The sequence below is a fragment of the Populus trichocarpa genome, chromosome 8 (assembly GCF_000002775.5).
Source record: "Populus trichocarpa isolate Nisqually-1 chromosome 8, P.trichocarpa_v4.1, whole genome shotgun sequence".
In the NCBI taxonomy this organism is placed as follows: domain Eukaryota; kingdom Viridiplantae; phylum Streptophyta; class Magnoliopsida; order Malpighiales; family Salicaceae; genus Populus; species Populus trichocarpa.
Window position 1 is genome coordinate 2,715,146 of NC_037292.2, and position 25,999 is coordinate 2,741,144.

The 25,999-nt window shown below is 35.5% G+C and overlaps 4 protein-coding genes across 16 annotated transcripts; 1 reads left to right on the forward strand and 3 right to left on the reverse strand.

Annotated features, from left to right (window-relative positions):
• Positions 1-400: 400 nt before the first annotated feature.
• Positions 401-3,335, reverse strand: LOC7457899 (protein IN2-1 homolog B). Of its 3 annotated transcripts, none has more exons than XM_024606217.2 (10): positions 2,929-3,329; positions 2,487-2,561; positions 2,258-2,318; positions 2,059-2,145; positions 1,886-1,984; positions 1,704-1,803; positions 1,544-1,620; positions 1,232-1,339; positions 978-1,058; positions 401-613 (listed from the first exon to the last, which is right to left on the reverse strand). In XM_024606217.2, the coding sequence occupies exons 1-10, from the start codon at positions 3,141-3,143 to the stop codon at positions 602-604; spliced, it is 915 nt and encodes a 304-aa protein (XP_024461985.1). In that variant the 5' UTR covers positions 3,144-3,329; the 3' UTR covers positions 401-601. The 3 variants fall into 3 exon arrangements, with proteins under 3 accessions (XP_024461985.1, XP_002312053.2, XP_024461986.1); XM_002312017.4 differs by having other exon boundaries at positions 401-866; positions 2,929-3,327; XM_024606218.2 differs by lacking the exon at positions 401-613 and having other exon boundaries at positions 1,012-1,160; positions 2,929-3,335.
• A 567-nt stretch (positions 3,336-3,902) lies between these two features.
• LOC7469783 (probable protein phosphatase 2C 38) lies at positions 3,903-8,451 on the reverse strand. Of its 4 annotated transcripts, none has more exons than XM_024606212.2 (6): positions 8,067-8,451; positions 7,833-7,896; positions 6,809-7,297; positions 5,209-5,591; positions 4,642-4,878; positions 3,903-4,494 (listed from the first exon to the last, which is right to left on the reverse strand). In XM_024606212.2, the coding sequence occupies exons 3-6, from the start codon at positions 7,131-7,133 to the stop codon at positions 4,264-4,266; spliced, it is 1,176 nt and encodes a 391-aa protein (XP_024461980.2). In that variant the 5' UTR covers positions 7,134-7,297; positions 7,833-7,896; positions 8,067-8,451; the 3' UTR covers positions 3,903-4,263. The 4 variants fall into 4 exon arrangements, with proteins under 4 accessions (XP_024461980.2, XP_024461981.2, XP_024461983.2 ...); XM_024606213.2 differs by having other exon boundaries at positions 5,209-5,576; positions 8,067-8,450; XM_024606215.2 differs by lacking the exons at positions 7,833-7,896; positions 8,067-8,451 and adding an exon at positions 5,802-6,016 and having other exon boundaries at positions 5,209-5,576; positions 6,809-6,955.
• Positions 8,452-10,710: 2,259 nt separating this feature from the next.
• Positions 10,711-14,479, forward strand: LOC7469784 (deaminated glutathione amidase, chloroplastic/cytosolic). Its single transcript, XM_002311091.4, has 9 exons — positions 10,711-10,978; positions 11,356-11,492; positions 11,656-11,784; positions 11,968-12,026; positions 12,671-12,783; positions 12,863-12,955; positions 13,038-13,140; positions 13,382-13,464; positions 14,179-14,479. Exons 1-9 carry the CDS (start codon positions 10,748-10,750, stop codon positions 14,218-14,220), a joined length of 990 nt encoding a protein of 329 aa, XP_002311127.2. The 5' UTR covers positions 10,711-10,747; the 3' UTR covers positions 14,221-14,479.
• Positions 14,480-17,881: 3,402 nt separating this feature from the next.
• Positions 17,882-24,451, reverse strand: LOC7457900 (uncharacterized). Of its 8 annotated transcripts, XM_024607696.2 has the most exons (7): positions 24,209-24,451; positions 22,643-22,860; positions 22,319-22,528; positions 22,060-22,243; positions 19,930-21,904; positions 19,496-19,702; positions 17,882-18,456 (listed from the first exon to the last, which is right to left on the reverse strand). In XM_024607696.2, exons 3-7 carry the CDS (start codon positions 22,425-22,427, stop codon positions 18,139-18,141), a joined length of 2,793 nt encoding a protein of 930 aa, XP_024463464.2. In that variant the 5' UTR covers positions 22,428-22,528; positions 22,643-22,860; positions 24,209-24,451; the 3' UTR covers positions 17,882-18,138. The 8 variants fall into 8 exon arrangements, with proteins under 8 accessions (XP_024463464.2, XP_024463468.2, XP_052311010.1 ...); XM_024607700.2 differs by lacking the exon at positions 22,643-22,860 and having other exon boundaries at positions 19,930-21,901; XM_052455050.1 differs by lacking the exon at positions 22,643-22,860 and having other exon boundaries at positions 19,930-21,901; positions 24,055-24,451.
• Positions 24,452-25,999: the final 1,548 nt, after the last annotated feature.

The following is a 25,999-nucleotide window of genomic DNA, read 5'->3' on the forward strand; positions in this document are numbered from 1 at the left end:
GCAAGTGATACTGTGATAGCATTGTTCATTTGACTGCCGTACTCTAACCTGCTGCATGCGAAGGCCTTTGCATGACATTGCAATATTTTGCTTCGTAAATTGTAAGAGCCTTCTTCAGTTTGTCGGCTACCCTAGTATCTGAAGCACCACATGTTGATGATGCTGTTACTGTAGCTAACACTCTAAACAACCGTATTTCATACTTCATACTATGGTTGTTTTAGGCCGCATCTGATTGCTGAAAAACAAAAATAAACCGTGACGCATTCTTTCCTGCCGCTCTATGTTTGTGCTGTCAACTAGTGTATGCTCATTTTGATCATGTCCAGAAACATTACGAGTACATGGATATATAAATGAGAAGCATCCTGCATCCTCAGTAATTGTTGTCAACACAATATTATCCAACAGTTCCTTATTTTTCATCTCGAAGCACAACGCAAAAGTCACACCCAACAAGCACAAAGGAGGCCAAACTAGCCCCATAGTATTTTGTTCACTTCTACTAGCACCATTAACCAATACACACACACACACAAAGCTTTCGTAGAAAAATCTGCACTAAATAATTTAATTTCATGGTAGAGACGGCACCATAGTTTCACAAATGAGCCTGCGCAAGAAACATGGTCAGAGAAGTGTATTATTAGCTACCATTTTTCTTAAATGCCTCTGGGAAGACAAGCTTATGATCAATATTTCCGTATTAAAACAGCGAACCACTATGACAAGAGAACACTGATGATTTCTCAAAGGTTTGCCGAACGATTTGTTATGAAAGAAATCCTGGAGCTACCACTGGAAAATCTGGACATAATTATTTTATTTTAAAAAAGAGATGGAACTCCAAAGTCTCAAAGATGAGCCTGCACCAGAAACATGGCAAGAGAAGAGCATTAGCTACTCTTTTTGTCATTTTTATAATCTGTAACATTTCAGGAATCCAAGTTCTTGTCAAAATCAGTAGCAAGCCATACCGCAAAGCGTTTCTTGTAGGTTTCAACATGCTGCTTTGGCTCGCGCCTGGTTTGGTTGTAAGCCTCTATTTTGTTCATCTCCTACACAGATATAATTACGTTGTGGTTTCACAATGTTTCAACTGTTGAATCATAACAGTACACTCCATAGAATCACTTGCATGTTCACTATGATATGTACCACTGCATATGGACCATTGACAGGATGACATCAGGGAATAGAACAGAAGAAAGATTCAGCAGTTTGAGCATACCTCAATCCAAGCAGCCAGTTTAGGCCTTCCCGCAGTGATGTCATACTTCTTAAATTCCAGCAAGGCAGGCTGAAATCTTTCGATAAATGGAGCATAAGCTATATCCACCTGTGCACATCAGAGCATTCATTATTCAGATTTCAACAATATACAAAATAAATGAGATTTGAAAGAAAATAAAAACCTGCTAGTATAAACTTTCATTGACATATAAAGCATTATTATGCTACACTTGATGAAAATAAAACTCAAGCTAGCTTGTAGCAGATAGCAGGTATAGCTGCCACAGGATATGCAGGACTCTTCTCTTACCAGACTGAACTGCCCAAGGAAAAAGGGCCCGTCGTCAAATTTGGAAAGAGCGGTTTCAATATAATCAAATGCAGCACCTGGGGCAATTCACCACTTCAGTCTTTTTATTTGTGTTTTTAGAGGACAGAGAAACATCAAAGGCAGCAAGCATTATTCTCACCAGCCTCATCTGCTTCTCCTTTGAATGTGGAATTATTGGCTTTGCTGAATGAACCAGTGTAGGAAAACAAATCCTCTGCAAATTCCTTCTTTGCAGGATCCTATGGTTCACAGTCTGAACATCAGTTATCCATTTCAATGAAGGGCTCAAACACATGATATAGAGGATAATCTGAATCTTACATCAGGAAAAAGTGACGGCCCATCGAAGTGACTGTCAATATATTTAATCAAATCAAGAGACTCTCCTTTCACTTCGTTATTGTGTTCCAGTGAAGGCACCTGCACAAGAACCTTGCATGACCAATCCAGGAAAGAAGACAGCAGCACTAGTTGGGATTATCAAACAGCTTTACCTTGTTAGGAGGATACACTTTCTCCTTGTACCAAGCAGGCCTGTCTTGTAAATCAATAGGAACCAATTTTATCTTGTCCTGAAGTCCCTGCTCTTTCAATTTGATGAAACAAAAACATTGCCACAAACTGATTGTATTGACGAAATTATACAGAGACTAAACAAACCAGGGACAGGCCATGAAATGTTGTAGAAATAACCTTGCAATTCCGGGTAATCCACACACGCTGTGCATAGGGACATGTGTACGATATATACAACCTAAAACATAGAGAATGCAACATACAACATGGTAAGATAAATTGCTAGTTAATTTTCACCCATTTAGGAATTGGAGGAAATGCATTGGTAAAGGGATAAAGAAATTCAGCAATTTTATCACAGCATAAGCTGTGAATTTGGAAGCAAGTGAACTAAATGAGACCATACCTTGTTGTTCCATCAAAAACTGGAGGTGGTTCTGAATTAGAAGTAAGAACTGGTGGAAGAACTTCTTTCCCGCTTCTGTACAAAATTTTGCCAAAAAAGAAGAAGAAAGAAAACCTAAAATCCACCACTAAAAGAATAAAAAACACTCTGACCTGTTTGACTGCCAATTGAAAAGAAAACGGATTTGAAATCTTGCAACACTTGTGAAAGAAAAAGGAAGTCTATCTTTTATTTTTCTTATTAGGTGCTAATTAACAGGGTTCCGATGTTCTAAGCAGCCAAACAAAGCAAGTTTTTCATGAAGTAGAGATGGGAGGTGCCAGTTTTTCATCATCCTTTTCCTTTCCTTTTATTTTCTCAGCAAGCAACCAGACAGAAACTCTAACAAGTAACAACCAATCCAATTCATGCAAGTATGTACATGTAAGGACAATTGACATACCCAGTAGCCATCGTTGCTGATATGGGACCAGTTTTGGATTTGCTTAGTGGTTGAAGTTGAAGCGAATGATAGCGTGGTAGTTTTACGGCATCAGCGTCTAGCCATCTTCTTGTTTTCTTGGAGGACAGATGGACAGAGAAACGAAGAGAAAGATGTTTTGAAGGCGTCAGTGGTGCTGAACCATTGGAATAGTTCATGGGCAGTAATGTGGCCATGTTGCCGATTGTTTTTTTGAGGGGTAGTTAGATCCTTACTACTATTACCATAGCTTTTATTACTATTACTATTGCCATAGATGGGCAAACGTTGATCCAACATAAAGACAAGGTTAGAATAACTTTGTGAGCTCAGCTAATTGAATGTAGATATGTTATCTTACTGAACAGAACTCGAACTTCAAACCTTGGTCTGAATAAATTTTGTTCTTAGCCACCTGATAAATGATATTACCCTTGAAGTCTCTTACGCTATTACAACCACATATACGATAGACTTTGTCCTCTTCTTTCCTTTGTTTCAATCTTAGAGGCCTCTTTCAGGTGTCCATCTCAGATCACTCTGCTTTATAACTATAGGCTAGGCCCATTATTGATATTGCTGGCACAATTCTGTATTAAAGACTGCAAACAGCACACTAAGCTTGCAAGGAGAGGATGGTACCCCATGGATTACATATCATTTCGGGCTGGAATCCAATGAGAGTTGTAAAATTAACATAAACACATTAATCTAGTCTGTGCAAAAGCAAAATCCAGATGCTGTCCCACAAAAAAAGCACAAACAATAACCGCTGTTGGACCTGTTACTCCGTTAGACAGTGCAGTGAAACACAAACTGATGACACGCAGAAATATCCCAATAATTTCTAATTGCAATACAAGTCCAGGAACGATGAAGGGGAATATACACAGCAAGCTTGGAAGGAGCCAGATGGCAGATCCTGACTCACACCGAAAATGGACAGCTCAATGAACTAAAACTGAATAACATAGTGACTCTCAATTTAAATGGGATTATTTTTTCTAGTTCTCAAGGCAGTTGAGTAAAACCACAGCTACTGTAAGTAGGTAGTTTAGCAAGTATCATATGCCAATAACCAGACAGCAACTAAGGCTTTAGTTAAGGTATCTGTCAGTCAAGGCATCAACTATACTACCTAAGGAAGTCTTTTAAGACGTTACATAAGTAGGTTTCTGAGATGCGTGGCTATACAATTGACAAAACAAGGAAAAAAAGGGAGGGGGGATTCTTTCAACTCTCTCCTCTTCAAAGAAAAAAAAAGAGTTTCTCAGTACGAATGAAGAAATGGGGCTAGAGGGAACAAGAATTCTCAAACTAAGTGTTGCCATTTCCAGAGACACCACAACCTCCCTTGATTGAAATTAGGGGGCCACGGAAGGAGCTGCGACTGACAAGATTCGAATCAAGAAACAAAACTATGACTGTGATATCATCATGAAAATGTCTCCTGACACCACGATCAATCCTTTTCAAGTCTGAATATCTCATTTCTCTTTTCTTTGCTGCTTCACAAAGTGCAGCTTTGAGAAGTTTCCTTGCAACACCCTGCAAAAACTTGGATAAATTAAGGTCCCTTCATAAGCAAAGGAAAAGGATTGATTCTGAAAGTTTTAGAAGTATTATAGACAACCAGTAAACACAGTAAGTCACATGAAGACAAAAGAAAGTTGAAACCATAAACAGCAATCCTACATTACGCGGACAACTGTGGACAATGTCAACTGCCTCCTGATTGCTTAGGTGCTCCCACAGGCCATCTGATGCAAAGATAAGAAACTGATCTTCAGGGCAGAGTTTCTGCACTAAAATTGTTGGCTCAGCTTTAAGAATTGGTGTATCGAAGGGTTCAGGCAATCTAAATTTAGCTAACAGAGGTTCTCTGTTAAATTCCGCCCTTTTCAGATAGGCATCACCTATAGATCTTGAGATCTGAAGAAGCAACAAAGATTTGCCAACAGATTAGATTGTAATATCAACAATCATGAATATAAAATGCCACCATTTATCATCATAGAAATAGAAAGAAAAATTAGGTGCCTAGTGGAACATAGAAAAAGCTTAATGGCAATCACGGTGCCAAAATAAAGTTGAATTATCCAAAGTCAAAGCCATATAAAGATATCACCGCGACTAATTTTTTTTTTTTACCGTAATATATTGAAATTGATTTGCGAAAAAAGAATGAAGATGGGGCAATAAGTAATTTGCAGTTTCAAAAAAAGGCATGATAAAAGAGCTATATGAGAGACCCATATTCACCTGAATCAGACCCTTCACACGCCAAACCTTGTGCTTTAGAACAACAATACGTGGATCATCAGGGTGCAATGAATGCAACTCCTCTCTCACAGATTCTATACTTGCATTATGTTCATATGATAACTGAACTGCTTTGATCTCCTTAATGGCCCTTTCCAGTCTTCCTAACACAACCCGAGAATCTCCTGCGTTTGCAATGTAGAGAACACCACTGCATACTACACCTACCAAACAACATGCACCAACAGAAGCAATCTGTGGCTTATTTAGCCACTGCTTCTTCACTAGAGAGAGAAATTCCTCTTCTGTTGCCAAAAATGCTTTGTTGATAACATTGGCTGACATTCCATTGTTTTCTGACGTGAATTCTGCACCATGAATAGCTGTCATGTCAGTGAACATGCGCATTAGCTATATAAACAAGAAGTTAAGAAGAAAAGAATTTTTTTTTAGATAAACAAAAATCATATTACGATATCAACCAAACAAATACAAAAACTCGAAGGTGAATGAGCTATCCTCCAAAGAAAGCAAACAAAAACAAATCATAATAAAGCAGCCCAATCCCATCAATATCCAATAAGGATACACACCTAAAGGCACCCGATGCATAACATCACAAGGAAGAACGAGAAACTATCTTGGCCCATAATAATTGTTTCATAGAGTATTAATTTCTGAAAACTCCAGCATTGCTCTCCAACCAAGGACACCAAAAAACAGCACAGAAGAAACAAAACCATATAAAGTCCTTAACTCTTTCCTCCTTTGAAACCTACAAAGTCAAAGACAAGTAGTCTGCCACCTCCTGCACAACAACCCAAGACTCTCCACTGAAAGTGTACAATCTAGCCCACATATCCCGAAAAGAATAAAACACACATCCACATTATGAAAAGAATAAAACATATATATGGGTATAATGCACCATTCACGTCAGAAACACAATCTGCTTTATGAATTCTTGCAAATAATAAGTACACTTGCAACTCAATGCAAATGAGGTGTTGAAGCAGGAATTATGAAGCTCTCAAGCTCGGAACATAAAGGTTTTGGTGCATCCATTGTCATTATTCTTAAAAGATCATTTAAGTTGTAGTTTTGACTTTCCATTAATCTAGCACAACTCATATATATCTGGAAAAGATTTTTTAACATGAAATCAATTTTAATTTTCCATTGATCTTATTAAACCTGTACATATTCTGAAACCTATCTCTGTCCCTGATCAAAATCCAAACAAAAACCGATGATCCTTAATAAAAGAAATAATTAAAATGCACTCCAATTTGACTTAGACAATCTGTTTTGACCTCTTCATGTGAAAAACAAAAGCATCTTCATGGTGGGTGAATAGTACTTCGGGTGGGGTGCTAAAACACAAAAAAGTATCCATCATACTCATGAACTTCAAAATAGCCCAACATCAAGATGAGTGGAAAACAATAATCATCACCACGCATGAAAAACAAGATTTCACTGATGATATTCATGGAGCAATTGTAGAACCATCAACCATCCAGATTGGGATGACATGAATGACAGCATACAATCATTTGAATAAGAATGAAATTCATCATGGAAGAGGAAAAAAACATACTCTTGATGTTTTCGAAAAGGCGCTCATTCACAAACCGGGCAGCTTCTGGACCTCCATGGCCATCATAAACTCCAACAAATGTTCCATGAGGACCTGATTCAGCTGAGCTCATTGGACCTGATTCAAGATGACTACAGTCTTCCAATAGATTGTTCGCTTGAATTACTGCCATTGAAAATTCCCCATTAACATGCTGACCTGAATCCTTGTACCATAACAATCCCTCAGCTCTACCAGCAGCATCCCCACCATTACTTGAATTTTCACCCTCGACGGAAGGCTTCCAACAAGGTGAAACAAATCTCATCAATGTTGCGGATACCATTACTTACATATTCTCTCCCAAATAACCCAGAAATCAAACTATTCCTTGAATCAGTATCAATAAGTATATAAGAGACTGTTCTTGGCTCTTGTTTCTCACCAATCTCCAACCCCACAAAAGATGTATCAGAAATTAAACCCTTATTGAGCGCAGACACCATTAATCTGCAGAGGAGTACAATATTATGAAGCCAGTGAACATGTCCAAGAAATTGCATAAAAATGATTTTGACATGTATTAAAATCCACAGGCCATAAATCTGCAAAGCAATCCGCAATACAACAATTGACAAATAATGCACAAACTGCATAGCATGACATTTATGGAGGCACCAAAACGCAAGCAGCACTGCCTCATCAAAAATTCAAGATGCAACAAACATATTGCTTTGCAGGTGCAGAAACTGCATGATACGGGCTCTAAAAAAGTCATATTCCGACACACTATCAATCTAATGAAGCAGATGAATTTGCATATCTATAAACTGGATAATGTAGAGTTTAGAAAATGCATCAACCAAAATTGTGTCGTCATGGTGTGGCCCCATATTTGAAAGAGAAGTTTAAGTTTTGAGACAATAATCAAATGCAGGCACCATAAAAATTGATCATCTTAATGATTAGGAGGCATGTAAAGGAAAGGACCCAAAACATGAAAATCACAGCACATTACAGACTATCTGACGATAATTCTGTATACCTCGAGAATCTATAAGTAGTTGCCTTGAGGGATTCTGGCCAGTCAAATTGCAGACACCATCACCCTGAAACATAAACACAAAAATACAGATAATAGGTACTGCCCAATAATTATGTCTTGGGACCAAATCCCCTTGAAATAATGAAATTTGACATTACGGGTTTCTCATAAAATTGTGTGAAATGAATTGCAAACTTTTGTTTTTTTGAGAATCAAAGAAGTTTCTAAACATACCTTGTAATCAATTTCAAGAGGTAAGGAACAAAACTTTATGATCCTTCAATGCAAAAGCCTTAAGATAAAAGCAAAAAGGCCCAAACTTTGAAGGATTTATTAGAAGAAAAAAAAAATCCAAGGGAAGGGATTTTAGAATGTTCTAACAGAAAATAAGGTTGTAATAAAGATAGATCTAGAGAGAGAAAGACGCAGGCAGAGAGATTGTGGAGTTGTGATTGGTTAAAGAAATAGAGGACTGTAATTACTTATACATACAACAAATCTTGGGTTTTGAAGGAAATCCATTGATAAGAAGGTTCTCTTCTCTGATTCCTTGGTGGGCTATTAGGTCGTGATTTTCAGTTTTGTTTTTTCTTTTCTTTTTCTAGTTTATTTGCTTTATGGGAGGGGTTTTGACTTTGACCTTATAACAAGCCCCGCCATTTTAGGCAGCTTTTGCTCATCTTCTTTTGTCCTTTTTATAGTAATGTTAAAACTCCCCTTTGTGAAAATGATTCAGATTTTCTATCATATTTATTTTAATTTTTGAGAAATTGTTTCTTGGAGTTGGAAGTTGAGTGGGGCTTTTATGAATAAGATTATCAATCAATCAATGTTCAATTCTAAAAATAAATTTCAAGAATTTACTTTTAAAAAAAATATTATGATTTTATCTAAAGTTATTAAATCAATTTTGTTTATGAATTTGATGAATTAATTGGGTAAATCAAAATATTTCAATTTTTTTAAAAGGATTAAAATCTTGAAAAAAAATGAAAATCAAATTGAGTTTCTATCCCATTAATTAGGCTGTGAATTAATACACTGGAATTAAATGAATTAACTCAAAGTTAATTTGTTTTTAAGAACTAGTTTTTAACTAAGAGTTGACTTAATAACTTGTTTATAAATGTGGTTGTAGTTGTTTTTTAAAGTATTTTTTTATTTTTTAAAAATTATTTTTAAACTTAATGCATCAAAACAATTCAAAACATAAAAAAATAATTTTTAATAAAAAATTAAATTTTTAAAAAACACGATTTATATTGTTATACAAAACTTGATTTGACAAGTCTAATTTTAATTGTAGATGATATTTATTTTCAAACCCAAAATATAAACTTCCAAAAATAACTAAAAGTTAATATTTTTAAAAAAGCTACTTCTGAATTATAAGTTGGGTTAGCTAATTCTTAAATCAATTTGCTAAGCAAAACTAGATTTAATAAGTCTGGTTTTTATAGATGATATTTCTTTTCAGATCCAAAAAATAAACTTCCAGAATTATTATAAAATACAGCATGACTGTGAAATAATAGATTTACAATGCTGCTCTTTTCATAAGTATACACCACACTCTATTAGAGCAACTCCAAACCAGGTGCTAAATGGTGAGGAAACAAAAAAAATAATATTCTGCTTTTCTTTGCCTGTTTTTCACGTTCCAATATAGAGTTAAATAAAATGTTATTTTATTATTTTTCCTGTAAAAATAATTTTCTTGTATTTCTTGTAAAAATACTAAAATATTATTCATTACAATAATATATTTTTTATCAATTTTATTATTGTGTTGATTGAAAATTATCGATTTATTTTTAGATCCGTCAAATTAATTAAGGAATATTAAATTGATACAATAATTAAAAAAAATTATATTTATCATATTTAAAATACTATATTATCAATCGGGCTCTTCTAAATAGTATTTCCATGCTCGCTCTTATAAGGATAAAGTTGCAATAAATAAGAAGCAAATAAAATAGCCAAATGCATAGGCTTTATGGCTCTTCAGGGGCCGACTGCAAGATAAGAAAAGTGATAGCACCATTATGCAAATAAATCAAAACAGAAAGGACAGAAACATCAAAGTTAAAGAGGGATATGTTTCCTTCGTCAGTAGTTATGTAAATTTCGTTTTGAGAAGTATTTTGGTTTTTTAATTAGAATAAAATGTTTTAATTTCATAATGTTTCGAGATGTCGTTTTGAGGTTGTACTACTTATTTATATATTCAACAAATATAATTTAAATTTAAGATAAATTAATTATAAATTATGCAATATAAATATAATATCAAACAAATATAATTTCAAAATTTAAAATATTTCTAATTAGTCAAGATTAAATAGATCTTTAACTTAAAGTAATTCAACTTAAACAAAATATCAAAATATTATGAAAGTAAAATATTTTAACACAAATATTTTAAATATAAAGTTAGGTTAATGTTATCAAGGCTAATGGGATCTAAAGTATCCTTTATTTTACTCAAATTCCTACAAAATATAAATATGAAAAAAAACAACATGAATATAAACCATATATATTAGTGATAAATCTAATTTTAAAAAATTAATATGATTGTTAATGAAAATACTAATAATAATTCAATATTATTATTAATATCATTGTTATTGAAAATAGTAATAAAAAAAAGTTTTTTATATTTTGGTGATTTAATTAATTAAATTGAACCAGGTTTAATTTGATTCAATGACTTTTTAAAAGCGGAACGGAATATGTGAAATGAAATCGAAATATTCTAATTGAAATTTAGCTGAAAAATTTAAAACAGATGAAGATTTAAAATAAAATAAAAATAATTCTGTTTTTTAAATTAATATGAAATATTTTGATAACAAAACGGAATTCACGAACTTGTTACATCATCAAAGATCTCTCTCTCTCTTTAAACGATGCCATTTTGTCTCTACAACTGCCGCTTCTACGTCCACCTAAAAAGCAACAGGACTCTTCTTCTCTGCCCGACCCGTCACGTGCGCTCCCGCTCACTGACCGTTCAGTCAAGTGGCATCATTTCCAGCGATCCAGCCATGGCATCGAACTCAGTCCGAGTCGCTGCAGTTCAGATGACATCAATCAACGACCTGGCTGCCAATTTCGCAACCTGCTCTCGCCTCGTCAAAGTATACTCACTTTTCAATTTCTCATCAGCACACAGTTTTTGTTATTTACTGCTGGTTTGTTCTGGTTTTCATTTTTGATTACGCATTCCTAGCACTGACTTAATCAAAATCAGTGTAATTAGCGTTGATAATCGTTTTTATTTATTAACCAGTGAATATTTAATTGATAACTATAATACGATGATTATAGTTGTGTTATTCGTTCTCATCATGTAACAACTGAATCCTCGATATGTTTGTTGAACACTGGGTGTGGACCCCACATATGCGCGTGTCAAGCACAGTGAGGATTACCTGCGATTGTAGTTACCACCTCTCTGTTGAGAAATGGTTCTAAACTAATTTATGTATTTTGGCGGGGCGTTGTGCATGTGAAGGAAGCAGTGGCTGCTGGGGCGAAGTTGGTTTGTTTTCCTGAAAGTTTTTCTTTCATTGCGGCAAAGGATGGGGAAAGTGTTAAGCTTGCGGAACCTTTGGACGGACCGATTATGCAACGGTATTGCTTGTTGGCTAGGTAATATATAAATTCGCTTTATTTTCTCTGCATTGTGGTCTTCCTTTCTTTATTCGTAGTTGATAGACACTGCCCATTTTATTCGTCGTTCTCTTATTTACTTTCTTTGCTGGCACAGTATTAGAATTTTTGTTGCCGTCTGGTTATGATTATTGAATTGCAGGGAGTCGGGCATTTGGCTGTCACTTGGAGGATTTCAAGAAAAAGGATCTGATGATGCGCACTTGCGCAACACACATGTTATCATTGATGACAGTGGGAATATTAGAAGCAGTTATAGTAAAATACATTTGTAAGATGGCTAATTCTATGTTTTGTTGCGATGGTTTTCCCCTGTCATTATAGTTCTTGAGTATATATGAGCATCGCTTGCTTGAAGTTGATATGTCAATTCTTTCCTTTATATTGATTTGTGTTCATCTTGATTTAATTTATCCATATGGGAGCTAAACAAACCTTTTCTCTCTAAATAAAGGTTTGATGTGGATGTTCCTGGTGGACGTGTATACAAGGAAAGCAGCTTTACAGAACCTGGTGAAGGCACCGTTTGGCATTGCAGGCCAACCACCATTTTGAAAAAATTTAATTTTTTTTTAAGCTTCAAATTATTTTTCTTACTGTTTTTTTTTTATCTTTTTAATGTGCTGATGTCAAAAATAAAATAAAAAAATAAATTGAAAAAAATATTATTTTAATGTATTTCCAAGCGAAAAGCACTTTGGAAACAAACCTCCATCATACTTTCAAATAGGCTCGAACTCTTCATCCATGTGTCGGACTTGCATGTTGAATAAACAAATATCTTATATTATGTGTCCTGGCCTGCCAACACCTGCTTTTGGTTCAGTGTACGAAGGTTCCTGATGGATAATAGATTGTTTTTGATGTTTTTGCTTTCATAACCTCATGCTTGAAATCTATGGAAAAACAAGTGACTGCCAGCCAATATGCCTAACGTGGCATGCTTTCTGGATGATCTTGATGAAGACCCTCCAATAATTTATTTTTCTTCGATCCATGCTTTTGAATTCATACAGTTTTCTAATAAGAATTAGCCATGTGTAATGCATTTGTAAAATTTTCCCGTCCTGTTAGCATTTTCATCTCCCTTGTTCCTAGTTAGTGCCTCTTGACACAAATTTCTGTCCATAACCCATCTATATCAATTATGTTTCCAGGAAAGGATATAGTTGCAGTTGACAGTCCTGTTGGACGCCTGGGTTTGTCAGTTTGCTATGATCTGAGATTCCCAGGGTTATACCAGCAGCTCAGATTCCAGCATGAAGCCCAGGTATAATTCAGTTTATGTATTCTCTGGTATAAATTGACTTTAAGCATCTAAAACTTGAAGCATTTATTATCATTTGCAGATTTTATTGGTACCTTCTGCTTTTACAACAATAACTGGTCAGGCACACTGGGAGATTTTGCTTCGTGCTCGTGCAATCGAGACTCAATGCTATGTATGAATTCATTTGTGTCTTAACAGAATTATGAATTTGTGTCCACCACGCACAATTAATTGTAATTCCTTTCCCATGTCAGGTAATAGCTGCTGCCCAAGCTGGAAAGCATAATGAAAAAAGAGAAAGCTATGGTGACACATTAATAATTGATCCTTGGGGAACTGTTGTTGGTCGATTGCCTGGTGAGAATTACTGTCTCTCGTTCTAGCACTTCTTCCTATCCTTGAATGAAGAGTCTCGATATTGTAAATGCATTTCTATTTGTACTACATGTTATTTGTTTTCATTCAACAGACTCAGATAATTTCTTCTTCTTCTTCCCTATCTTGTGGTTATTGTATGTGCTGTGTACTTTGGTTTACAGACCATTAGCATGTTTGATGAATTTACTGATTACTAACTTGTTTTGCTTTTTCTTTGCAGATCGCATTTCAACAGGGATTACTGTGGCTGATATTGATTTCTCATTGATTGATTCAGTAAGAGCAAAAATACCAATTGCCAAGGTAAATTCCACTCTATTCAACTCTAGGATACGAGACTGATTAAAAGTTAACGATTATTTAAGGCAACTAAAATAAAATTTGGAGGGGGAGAAATGGCAATCACAGGTGTAGAAATAGCCAGGCAGCCCTCTAGTTTTCAAGAGTGGCCCTAGCCCCGGAGAGATTTGATGCGGAAAGACATGCATATATAAAGTTGAGCCTGGATTGATGGCCAATCTGCTTTGGAGGCTAGGGACAAGCACTTGAAGTTTGGACCAGGTCCACACTGCTGGTGCTTGATTCATTTGTTTCGCTTGTAATTGTGGCATGTCAGGGCCTTGCGTCTATTAGGCTGGGTTGGGTTGATGTTGAACTATAGCCTAGTTAGAGTCTAACCTAACTGCTTGAGCCACATTGGGCCTGGTACTGCCTGTTAATCTAGCAACTGGCCTCCCCCATGCCCATTTCTACTGCCAGAATTAGAATCTGTAAGCATCTGTATACTCAAACTCAACTTGGCATGCATGCATGTGTCCTGCCCTTGCGTAGGTGCAGGTGTCAGTGTGTGTGGTCTTGTGCGAGTATTTGTATATTAATGCCTTAGAAGTTGCACATGTGAATCCATAATACAATCATGCGTCGGTGTTTGTGTGTGTGTTTTTGGTTACAGGTGCGTGTATTCATTCTATTTAAGTTCTCATATTTGTAATGAAATGCAATCTCTTATACTTCCAGCAAAGGAAGCTCATCGAGTTCTGGAAATCTGCATCTCTATGATCGTCCAGTCAAGGAAACCCCAGTGGATGAACCAGCTACAAGAAAGGAACAACAATATATATATATATATATATCCCCCAGCCTCCAAGGAAAGGCATTATGCCTTCCATCTGTGCTATTTTGTCCAGACAATGTGCCGCCAAGCGTGCATCAAACTCTTGTTGTGGCATACGATTCAAGGAACGATGATCTATATTCTTACTTCCATATCAAGGATGATAAGGTCATTAAAATAACATGAAATTAAGTTCTAATGTCATTTGTCAGTGAGCATGTGGTAAAATTATAATTCTTTTGCTTGAAATATATTAAAATAATATTTTTTAAATTTTTTAAATTTATTTTTGATATTAACATATCAAAATGTTTTAAAATAATTTTGAGGTAAAAATAAAATTTAAATTTTAATAAAAAAACAGGTTCAATTTTAAAGTCAAACACTTTCTAATCACATTTGTAATACTGTTAGAGACTACAGAATAATAACATTTTCGTTTCCTCATTGTGAATATTTCAAGTAAATGTTGTGGATTATGGCTGAGAGCCTGCAACTATTAATGTATGACATCAACATCGAAGGAGTTCGAAGAAGAAAGCATCAAAGGGCTTTCGTTTTGCAAACAGAGATTCATTTCAACCTCGCTTTTGTAGCAAGACACTTTCACTCTACTGCTGGGCATGCCTACTTAATTCAATGCTCATCTCTGTTGTGACTTTCACGAGAAACAAATTGTTCTCGACCATCCGTAGTTTAGGAGTGTGGTAGACTCGGAGAATTCAGTGAAGGATAACTGGTGGTTATTTTCTAAAATATTTTTTTAAAAAAAATATATCAAAGTACTTGGCAGTGACAATGTGGAGGTGTCTTTTTTTTTATTTTAAAAATTGGCAGCTCAAAGTAACGTTTCCTTTTCTGGTCTCTTGTTGAATCCCTTCAATTTCTCCAATAAAAATGGTTTTTATAGTTAATTACATTGTGGTTTGTGGATTTTTTTTTCATTTTCTTATTTAAGGATTTTTTTTCATGCTTTAGTGTAGAATCTATCATTGTAATTCTAATTGTGGATTTTTATTTTGTTTTGTTTTCTAATTGTGAAATGCATTCATGTCTCCTTCAGTTGTTTTTGGTCAGCAATGCCTGTAATTGTGTGAATAAATGCTGAAACGAGAAAAGCATTTAGTTGAAAATTTTGTTTCTATGGTGATGTTAATTATCACAGAAATGGAGGGCGGCGAAGGCTCCCCGGAATTAAGAGCTAATCCGGCGGCTGCATCAAATCCTGATAATGCAGAGCCAAGGTTTGTTAACATTTATACAACAGATGGTTGCTTTACCTAAAAATCGTGGTTTTTTTAGGTGGTGTTAACAAGGATTACTCTCCATGTTTTTGTGTTTACTGTATCCTTGTGCCTCACGGACTGGAGCGCAACGCAATTCCCTTGAGAAGGGCGAGCAGAAAGCAAATGAAATAGCACGTGAAGTTAAGAGGTGTAGTTTAATTCTTCAGATTTGATTACTAAAAGCTTATATAATTATTAATTTTAGAATTTATAAAATTAATTAAGATATAAACAAGTTGATTTCAACATCCATGTTAATAAAATAAAAATAAAAAAGCAGTGGAAGTCACTACCAGAAAATGCTGAGAAGAATCATGATAGAGAGAGAGAGGCCTCGATGTAAAAGATAACTATAACCAAGAAACCATTTTAGAAGTCTCGATGAGGAGAGCAAGCTCTCCGTTCACTTTAATTGTAGCCATCATTATCTGTTTGGCCATTGAAAGCCTGGCCAGGGCTGTTACCCTTAAAGCATTATCATCCAAAAATTGTTCATATTCAACTGAGATTGAGACAGCTTGCCTCATCTGTTGACACAAAAGATCAAATCAGTGTTAGGTTCAGCTACTCTACAGGAAACTTTAAATATCATAGTGAAGACTGAAGCATCCAAAGAACCCCAAAGATTAAGTTGTCATGTGCTCCAAAGCAAGGCGGTGCAAATGGAGGTTTTGAAAGATGCGTAGACATGTTTGAGGAAAGCGGAGCGTGCCTTAAGAAGGTTGGATCTGATGATCAGGTTGGTTAAGGTTTTTATTTTATTTTATTAATGTAGGTGTTTTGGTTAGTTTGTGCGTATCTCGACTAATCCCACGAGTCCTGAATTTAACAACCATATAAGTTTTCAGTGGCCCTGAGATTTATGGAACTCGAACTGATAATTTCTGGAGAATAAACCCAAAACCAAACAAGTTAAATTAAGATTTTTTCATCAAGAAAGTAGCGGTGATTTAGTGCCAGTTTCTAATATAAACGCTTAAGAACATCTGTGATTGATAGTGTGTGGTGTTGGTTTGATTACAGTTACTCTAAAGAAGGTTTTATGCCTCATTTGCAAGCTTTGAGGGAGACTGCTAGTCAAACCTATTCTCATTTGACACTGAAATATGGTTAATTATTTTTGTCTATATGAAAATAAATGAATTCTTAAAAAAATTATTTTTAATATCAGATATTAAAATAAGTTAATTAACTTTTAAATGAATAAGCATTTTGATAGTAACAAACAAAACAAAAGTTATTGTCAAGATGATAATATTTTTTTTATAATCAAATATATCTTTAATATTTTTTTTGGTATGCTTAAGAGCATCTAGCTCATTTTTTTCTTTTTAATTTCTCGATAAAAAACTTTATTTGTAAAAATAAATCATGAGTAGCTTAATGCCAATCGATTCTGGCCCTTGCAAGAACAACACGTAAAAATCGAGATTTCATGATCAAATTCGGTGAAGCAACTAGATGAATAACATTTTTTTAAAAAAACCAAACAAGCTATTAATGTCTTTTTTGTTCATACCTCCACACCCATCCCATATTTTTGTTTTTGCCTAGTAAGAAACTTTACTTGCAAAGGTAAACCATCGGAGCTTAATGCCAATTGAGTCTGATTGACCCTTGCAAGTTGCAAAAATGACACGCAAAAATGGAGATTCGACGATCAAATCAGGTGAAGAACATCTCAAGGAACCCATTTTCCATAGACTCTCAAAGCATTTGCTTAGCCTCTGTTATATATATATATTGTCTGACTCTATCCTCCGGCAGCGGGCCAATGTGGGATCCAGCACGAGGTGAAGCAAACTAACACAACCTTTTCAGCGTTTGGCTTGTTTATGGTGGCATCAACCTCGTTCTCTTTGACCTGTTCTAGGTGGTTCCACAGCTGTCAGAGTTTGAATTCTAATGCTATCCAATTAATGGCAAGGACACCAAAAATGACACAACATCGGCTCCTAACTGATCCCATCACAAGAAACAGTACAATTGTATCAACAAAAGGCCCAGCTTTAGGATTCGTCATCAATGAAAATGTGCTACCATCGTCTGACCTGTGACTTGCCGATTCCAGGTTGCATCCTGAGGCCTCGATGTATTTGCCAGCAATATTTAGTAAAGGAATCAAGAATAAATAATTAGTTCAAGATGACAAAAGATCTTGAAGCTTCACACCAAAAGCCTATGTCAAATGTATTGTACTCCCAGCAAAATTTTGGAAACAAATTGTTGAGGGATAAAACCAACAACGGAACCAGAACCCAATTTCTCCTGATTACACTGTCCAAGCTGAACCACAAACACACACTTAGAGAGGGAGAGAGAATCAAAATTGCTAAGACCAATTCATGGCTATAAGAGTAGGAACAAGGAAACCCCAACTACATACAATTACACAGAATCAGAGTGTGTGAATTTTTCCAAGCTTTAACATCTTTACCCATCAAAGCCTCCAGTAAGGAAATGGAGGAAAGAAACGGTAAGGTATAAGAAATGTAAAGAAACCCGAAGAACACAATTTCAAACTATGGACAGTGTTTGCACACCCTACCCAAAAAGAAAAAGGTTGCTTCCTCGCAATCATTCTAGCAAGAATTCTCGTGTACAACTAGGACTACCAAGGAGATCAAACGGCCTGCTGCCTAGGGTGTCTTTCAAGATTGTGATTTGACCTTCTTTAAGAAGAATATCTTCTTCTAGGGCCTCTATCTTCTTCTTCAATACATTAATCTCTGAATTCAATAGCATATTCTTCTCCTTAAACTGTTTCACTTCCTCCCACATAATATCTCTCTCCTGTGAAACTTTGGCCAATATCCCCTTAGTTGTTGCTAATTCCTTTGCGGATGCTTGGAGGTCACTTTGAAGTCGATCTACATTCTCATCCTTCTTCAGCATCTGTTAAAAAGACAATTACATTAGTTATATTATAGGACACCAAAAGGTCATGACAAAAAAATAAGACAGCTGCAGTTACCAACAGGCTCTAAATAATTTCTTATGAAATATAATTATCAAGGAAAAAACGAGTCTGTTTAATTGTCCTAACTGTACACTGGATACCAAAGTTTGAAGGCATAACAATAGCTCCCAAGTAACGTGAAGGTACAAAGACAGCAAGAGAAATTCAAAAGACATCGCACTGCAAATCAGGTACAGCACTTCATTATACTTCTTTGCTGATGTCTGACAAAGTGTTGTGCCAAAAGATCATGTCTGGTTGGCTTTTGGTATCCCAAAAAAGATAAAAAATATTTAACAGGAAAAATCTTTAAATGGTTTTAGTAGAAATTTATTCTCATGAAATATGACAGAAAATGCCAAGCCGATCACCATAAGAACCAAAGAAGGAAAGGGAGTAAACATGCCACAGATGTCCATCATAACAAAATTAGTCTTTAATGAACAATAACATCGAATTATGCCATAGCAAAGGAACTAAACTAAAAGCAAAACCATAAAAAGCAACATTTAGGATAACAATTTTATATTGCTTTTAAATTAAAGGATAATGATTCACAGAAAAACCAGTTCTAAGGATGGTGATCAAAAACAATTATGGCAAAATGAGGGCAGACAATGACCTCATGCCAGTTTCACTATCCATTGGAAATGAAGTGAATATCTCCATAAAATCACCAGCTACACAAGGACAGCACATCACTCCACCTCCACAAGGGAGATTTCGGGTTACAGAAGCCCAACTCAACAAAATCACAGGTTAGGTAGGCGTGCATATAAAAGAACTTAGGGAACACTAAGAGCTGACCAAATCAATGCAGACCTTAACCCTTCAAGTTAATGCATCAGCTTGAAATTAAGTGCTTTTGTAAATGCATTTAGCACAAGCAATGTTTGCAAAGCACCCTGTGTAAATGAATATTTAAAGTGATATGCAACTTCAGGTTTTTTCTGCAGAGTTGGGATCTAGGAATACCTGAAGTTCAAGATTTTTCAGTTGATGAGAGACACAAGCAAGGCTATCCAACGAATTGTCGACTTCACATCGAAGGATGTCATTACCTCTCACTGCTGTTGCTAGTTCAGCTTGCAACTGCTCGAGCTCCAACTCTTTAGAGTACAGCTTCTCCGTTAACAGACTTGTAAGCAAAGTTTCAGCTTTAAGTTCAAATCTCAAAGATTCCTGCGAAGATGAAAGGGAAATCAATAATAGCATTAAGGGTTGAAATCAAGTTTACCAATAGTCAACTGTTCAATACACAAATCAAAGATCAACTTAATTTAACATACTGAATAATTGTCGCTAAAAAGCAAATTCGAATCAAATGAAAATACATTTGCATTATGACCATCCTCCACAGAAACCAAAAGATGAGCATGTCACAAGAACAAATTTAAGCAGTAGCCTACCTCTGGGATATGATGGTCAAGTTTCCCAGAGCCATTGACATTACTGCTTGGGGACTGAGATTTTGAAGCACCAAGATTGGACTTCCCCTGAAGTAAACAAGATATTGTCTGCAAACTCCTTGTTAAGCTTTCAGTTCCACGCTTAAAGCCCTGAATTTTCATATCAGATTCAACAATAAACTGCTCATCTAAACCATTCCCCAAAACTTCCATACCCTGCTTAATTTCTTGAAAGTGGCCGCCCACTTTCCCTTTGATGATTTCCAATAACTTGGAAGAAAGCTGAGTGCTCTCATTCAGCATAGACAATCCTTGATTCTGCAGGCAGCAAGTACGTGTCCACATTTCCTTATCTAGCTTGAAAGTTAAAGCACCAATCTCTTCGCCATTACACTTTAAGCGCTTCAATAAGTTTATATTCTCATGCCGAAGGGAATCAATCTCTAGTCTACAAGATTCCACCTCCCTTCTGAGAGCCAGTTCTAATCCTGTCAACCTCAGTTGCTCCATTTGCAATCGTGTCACATTCTTATCAAACTTGTCCAATGGTGGCTTCTTTTCAATTTCCTCGCTAAAGTTTTCCCGCAAACCCTCAATTGTCTTCTCTTGATCACTGCAGGTTCTTAATAATCTTGTAATGGATTTTTGCAAATCCTTGCACTCCTTGTTCTTCTCTTCAAAATTCCTTTTAATACAATCTTGATCTTCTTCTGCCACTGCATACTTCTTTTGCAATTCAGAAAGATTGTGTTTCAGATCTTGATTCTCATCACTCACCTTCTCCACCTTTGAAGTCAGGTCCCTGAGTTGTTGCTCGGAATATGTTATCACACTTTTGTTTTCTGCTTCTCGCTCACTAAAAGAAGATACTTCCCTCTGGAGTGAAACATTGTGCTCTGCAAGCTCTCTAACCCGTTCACGAAGCCTTTGCTCTTCCAACTGGCATTTCTCAAGCTTTAATGACCAGTCACTCGACCTTCTGTCTAATTCTTTCTCCAAGGCTGTCTGCAATTCATTCTTCTCCTTCTCTAATCTTTGGTTCCTTGCCTCCCATTCTGCCTTTGCTAATTGAAAACCTTCCTTGGCAGAATTCCTGTCAGCAATTCGAGATTTCAGAAGACCTGAAACCTCAATTGCCAAGCTTAACTTATCCTCTGTTAAGCTCTGAATAGTCTGCATCAACAGTGGAGCATCAAATCGACTATCTTGGAGAAAGCCTTCCTGCTCAAGCTCTTCAGAAAGAAGAACAATCCTCTCCTCAGCTTCCTTAGATCTTTGTTGTAATTCCACATCTATCAAGTCTTCTCTACTGACAGTGTTCATATCCTCAAATTCATCTCCAGGGAAGTAATTTGGTTTCTGATAACCTGAGAAATCATCACCATTGTAGCCATTATTGGTTTCACAAGGTTCCTCCAGTGAGTAACTTTTTCGGGCAGGAACATCCATACATGAATTCATTGATCCACCATAGACATCTTCAATTGTGATTGGAATATCACAGGCGAACTCCTTTGGACTTGATTTAGGATAAGAACGCCCCAGGGAGAGTCTCTCCATGACATTCCTTGCAAGTTTCCGTGGAGATTCATGGCCAAATCCTTTAGCCACCCAATCTCTTGAAGAAAACTTCTGCCGAGTCCCTCCATATTCCCGAAATGAGTGAGACCTGGGCTTATCTTTGATGTTATCCATTGGTGAAGTAGGGGCTATGTATTGGACTCGTGGAGGAAGTTTTCCATCAGCATTTCTGTTTCCAATAAAACTTCTCTGTGAACTATTTTTGGGCTTGCTCATTTCCTGCTGCTGTTCTCCATCAATGTAGCGATCCACAACTTTACTTGAGACGTTACTAGAAGTAGAATTTCCTGATGAATCATGATGGGAATTGGAATAACCAGATCTCTCTAGGCCAGTTGCTGCCACTTCAAATCGTTTTGTTTTGGCTCGCCTCTCAGGAAAAAGATTGTTCCTGCTGTGTTAAATTGGAAAACATTTGAATTAACCTCAGGAAGCAATTCAAAAAGAAAGTGTACAGGAGTTATATGCAAACAAACTTGTATTCAAGATCACTAAATAATCTGTAGATGCATCCTTATAATGTGATATTAATGGGATCAAAATTCTCACTGAGATGAGCGATCATGTTGCTGATGAGCACCACTAGAACTGCTAGGAGGAGTTCTAGTTTGATCTATGCAAGGAAAATTCCCCTTCCCCTTCCCATCATCAAGAAAGGCAGTTGATGACAATGAGCGGCTCCTTCTAAGACCCAAGCTGTTGCTGGTGCTCTGGTTATCATATTCTTGCTTTCCTGATTTTGACAATAGTCCCCTTAGGCTCCAAAAATTACACTGAACATTATCATCATTGTGATTGTTTGGCTTACCTTGGAATGGTGCCTCCCAGTAAACTTGCTTATCTGCAGACGGTGGAGAACTAGTATTGTTGTTTCCAGCACTGGAGGAAGAAGATCTGAAAAAGAATAGTTTCTTCATCTGTCTATCTCAAACCAGAACCACTATTTGTAACTCATCAAAAATGGTAGTTCACAATCCCGTGCTTTATCACTCCTTGGACAGAAGGGATCTCACTGAACCTGAAATTAAATTGTGTAAGAAATTAGAAGGGGAAACCATGATTATAATTTTACGAAGAAAGATTTGAAGAGGAATGCAGCAACTCATACACAAATAATGACAATAGTGATTACCCGGAGAGGGGATGAGCAAAAAGAAAATAAAAGGACAACGGTCATTAGTCCACAAACAACTACATATGATCTCCTCATCTTATAACACATTCACCGAGCAAAGATTCCAATCCCCCACCCACACACACAACCACCACATCAAGATCAAGATATCTAACAAAGTGAAAAGGAAAGCATGCAACAAGGTGGTGATAATTATGAATTCGCACTGGAAAACCCTAAAAGCAAAACAAAAAAAAAAAACAGGTTCAGTTCTTAAAAACCATCACGTTATCAAACATAAAACCAATTAACAATTTAAGAAACCTGAGATATACTGGCCTGAGAAACATGAGAGTAACATAGCAAAAAGTACATAACTGAATCTAATTTCGAAACCCCACATCCAAAAAGTGATCAGATTCGATTGCTAGAACAAATACTTGAATTAAAACAGTAAGTTTAAATATGAACGACAAAAAAAAAAAAAACAGAGCAACACAATAACACGCCCGCACACATGCAAAAAATAAATGAGTAGTTAAAAAACATAAGAAACATGTCAATTACTTAATGTAGACGAAGAAGCAAGAAAGAAGAGAGCAGCTATCAAATTCAACAATATAAATTTGCATTAATTTTTTTAAGAAAAAAACATAAAACAAAACAATTGTCTAATGCATGTGTCAGGGCTTATGATCTGTTCCTTAGTTCACTAAGCTATACCTTCAAAAATACCAAACTACCCCACCATTTCCGGTTCTCAAAAACCCCAAAACCCTCTCTATCTCCATCAACCACCACACTTTAAAAAATCAAATAAATCTGACACAAACAGAATCTGATATTGTTAGCCTTTAATAATCAAAACAACATCGTGATTAACGAAAAGGAAGATTCAATTGCAATTCCGGAGAAAGTAAAATAGAAAAGGAGATGACACTGTTTGGAGACTGAGAAACTGATGGAAAAGAAAAGAAAATTGGCTTAATCACGTTTTAAAGAGAAAGGAAAAAAAAAACACTTTTTGGTTGCTGAGAAACTAATGAAAAAGGAAAGAGAAAGAAAACTTGATATTGAAAAATCACACAGTTGCCAGTAATTTAAAGTTTCCAAAAAGAAGGGGAAAAAAAAAACAACACATGCACCTGAACAAGTTTCGTGCCTTATCCTTTCCGTTCCCTTTACTTTCTCAGGAACCAAACAGAATCAAGAAACAAAGAAAGGAAATTAAAAGAAAGGGAAGGGAAGGAAATGCAAGCTTCACTTGCAAGAAAAAAAAAAAGTTCACTGTTCTTTCTTTCCTCTCTTGCACTGCTAACGGTCAAAAATCTCTAATGACACTTGGGGATTGGGGCCATTAAAAAGAAACCAAAACAAGAAGCCAGTAATTATATTTTTTGAAATTGTGATCTAAGAATTAATTAACTTACCATTAAAAGCAGATACTGCAGCATTAGTGAGTGATTAATCTAGTTTCTCAAGCGGATTTCAAAATTCAAAAAAGAATTAACAGTTCTTTTTTTAAAAAAGTACAACTACGAAACCGAAATTTAAGAAAGTTTCTTTTGTAAAACGGAATCTTACAGGGCCGCAGTGAGTAACGGCGTCAGAGGGCGGCTTTGAGGGAGGAAATGAAATAGCAGTGAGGTGAAAATATGTGATTTTTTGGGTGTCAGAAATCAAAATGGAAATAATAGAGGGAGAAAGGGGGTTGCTGTTTGGGGCCAGTGACAAAGTGAAGTGATTTTGATTTTGATTACGAGAGGAACTTGTGAGAAAAAGAAAGAAGGAGAGGGGCTACCAGAAAGAGAAGTGGAAAGTGAGGGAGCCAGACAGAAATTGAGGGTAATACTGGAGGGCAATTTGGTCATAAAGTAAAGAAAATTTTAAAATACCTTGCTGCCGCGGATATAGCGGAGGAGGAGCGGGTGATTATGGAATTTGGGATCTAGTGGAGCCTTGTACAAGGTAGTTAAAGTGGACCTTTTGTGTGTACAATTTCGATTTGTAGCAAAAGGCTGTAATGCTTTTTTTTTTTAAAAAAAAAACATCTATTATTCTTAAAACCTACCTGTGTACAAGTGTTGAAAAGTATGGTTTTATTGTTTTATAATTTGATTTAAAATGGATATTAGAAAAAATTGTAGGAAAATAAAAGAATAATATTTAAGATTAAGATATTGTTTTGAATTATATTCCAAACAACATTTCATGAAAAATTAGTTTTTTTTATTTAAAATTATTTTTTTATATATTTCTGAAATGTTTTAATGTGATAAAGTTAAATATTTTATTTTAAAAACAATATAAAAATATTATTTTAATATATATTAACAAAAAATATTTTTAAAAACAACCACCATTATATTTTTAACCACCTCTAGTTCTTGCCAAAAAGAGAAGATTGTAGTAAACGCAATGAAAAGGAAACGCTTGAGAAGCTTGGATGATGGGGTTTGGGCATCACCTCTACGCTACATCATTAGTATTTATAATTCATACAGCTTTTTAAGCATTGCAATCATCTTCCTTCCCCGTGTTGAGATGTCCACAATGATGATTAAGTTGAAAATTGAGCACAATCAACGTGAAAATGGCACAGTGGCCTTAAAAATAAAATGCGTTATTCCACTTTTTTTTCCCCTTTTTACCTCCTGTATATGCTCAATACAATTGCTGCTATTCAAGTTGAGGAAATTTCTCCTACAGGGACTTTTGGCAGTGACAAGTGGATGTTGTGTGGATGATTATTGCTGCACGAGACAGTGTGGATCTGGACCAATAGTCGGTACATGTTGCCCATCATTTAAGCAATATTTGAAATTGCATTGTTCTTCACAAAAAAAAAAAAAATTAAAATTATTTTTTTTTACTTTAAATTAATATATTTTTAATATTTTCAATCATTTTAATATGCTAATGTCAAAAATAATTTTTAAAAAAATAAAAAAAATATTATTTTAATGTGTTTTAGAATAAAAAGCATTTTGAAAAGCAACCGCTACCATATTCTTAAATTATTTTAGACAAGATGTTTGAAAATATAATTGCAATTATTTTTTAAAGTGTTTTTTTGTTTATAAATGTATTAAAATAATATGTATTTTTTATTTTAAAAAAATTATTTTTAGTATCAGTATATTAAAATATCTAAAAACATTAAGAAATATTAATTTAATATAAAGAAAAAAAATACAACAAAATTTATTTTATTTTAAAAACATTTTTAAAATAAAAAACAAACAGATCCTGTTGGTCAACAGCTGCATCCAAGAAGGCGAGATGCGGCAGCTTCGCAGCGCATGTTGTCCATGCAAAAGCATTTTGCAATCTGGAAGTTCACCTTAAAAAGGTGCAAATAAGGCATGTTGGTCT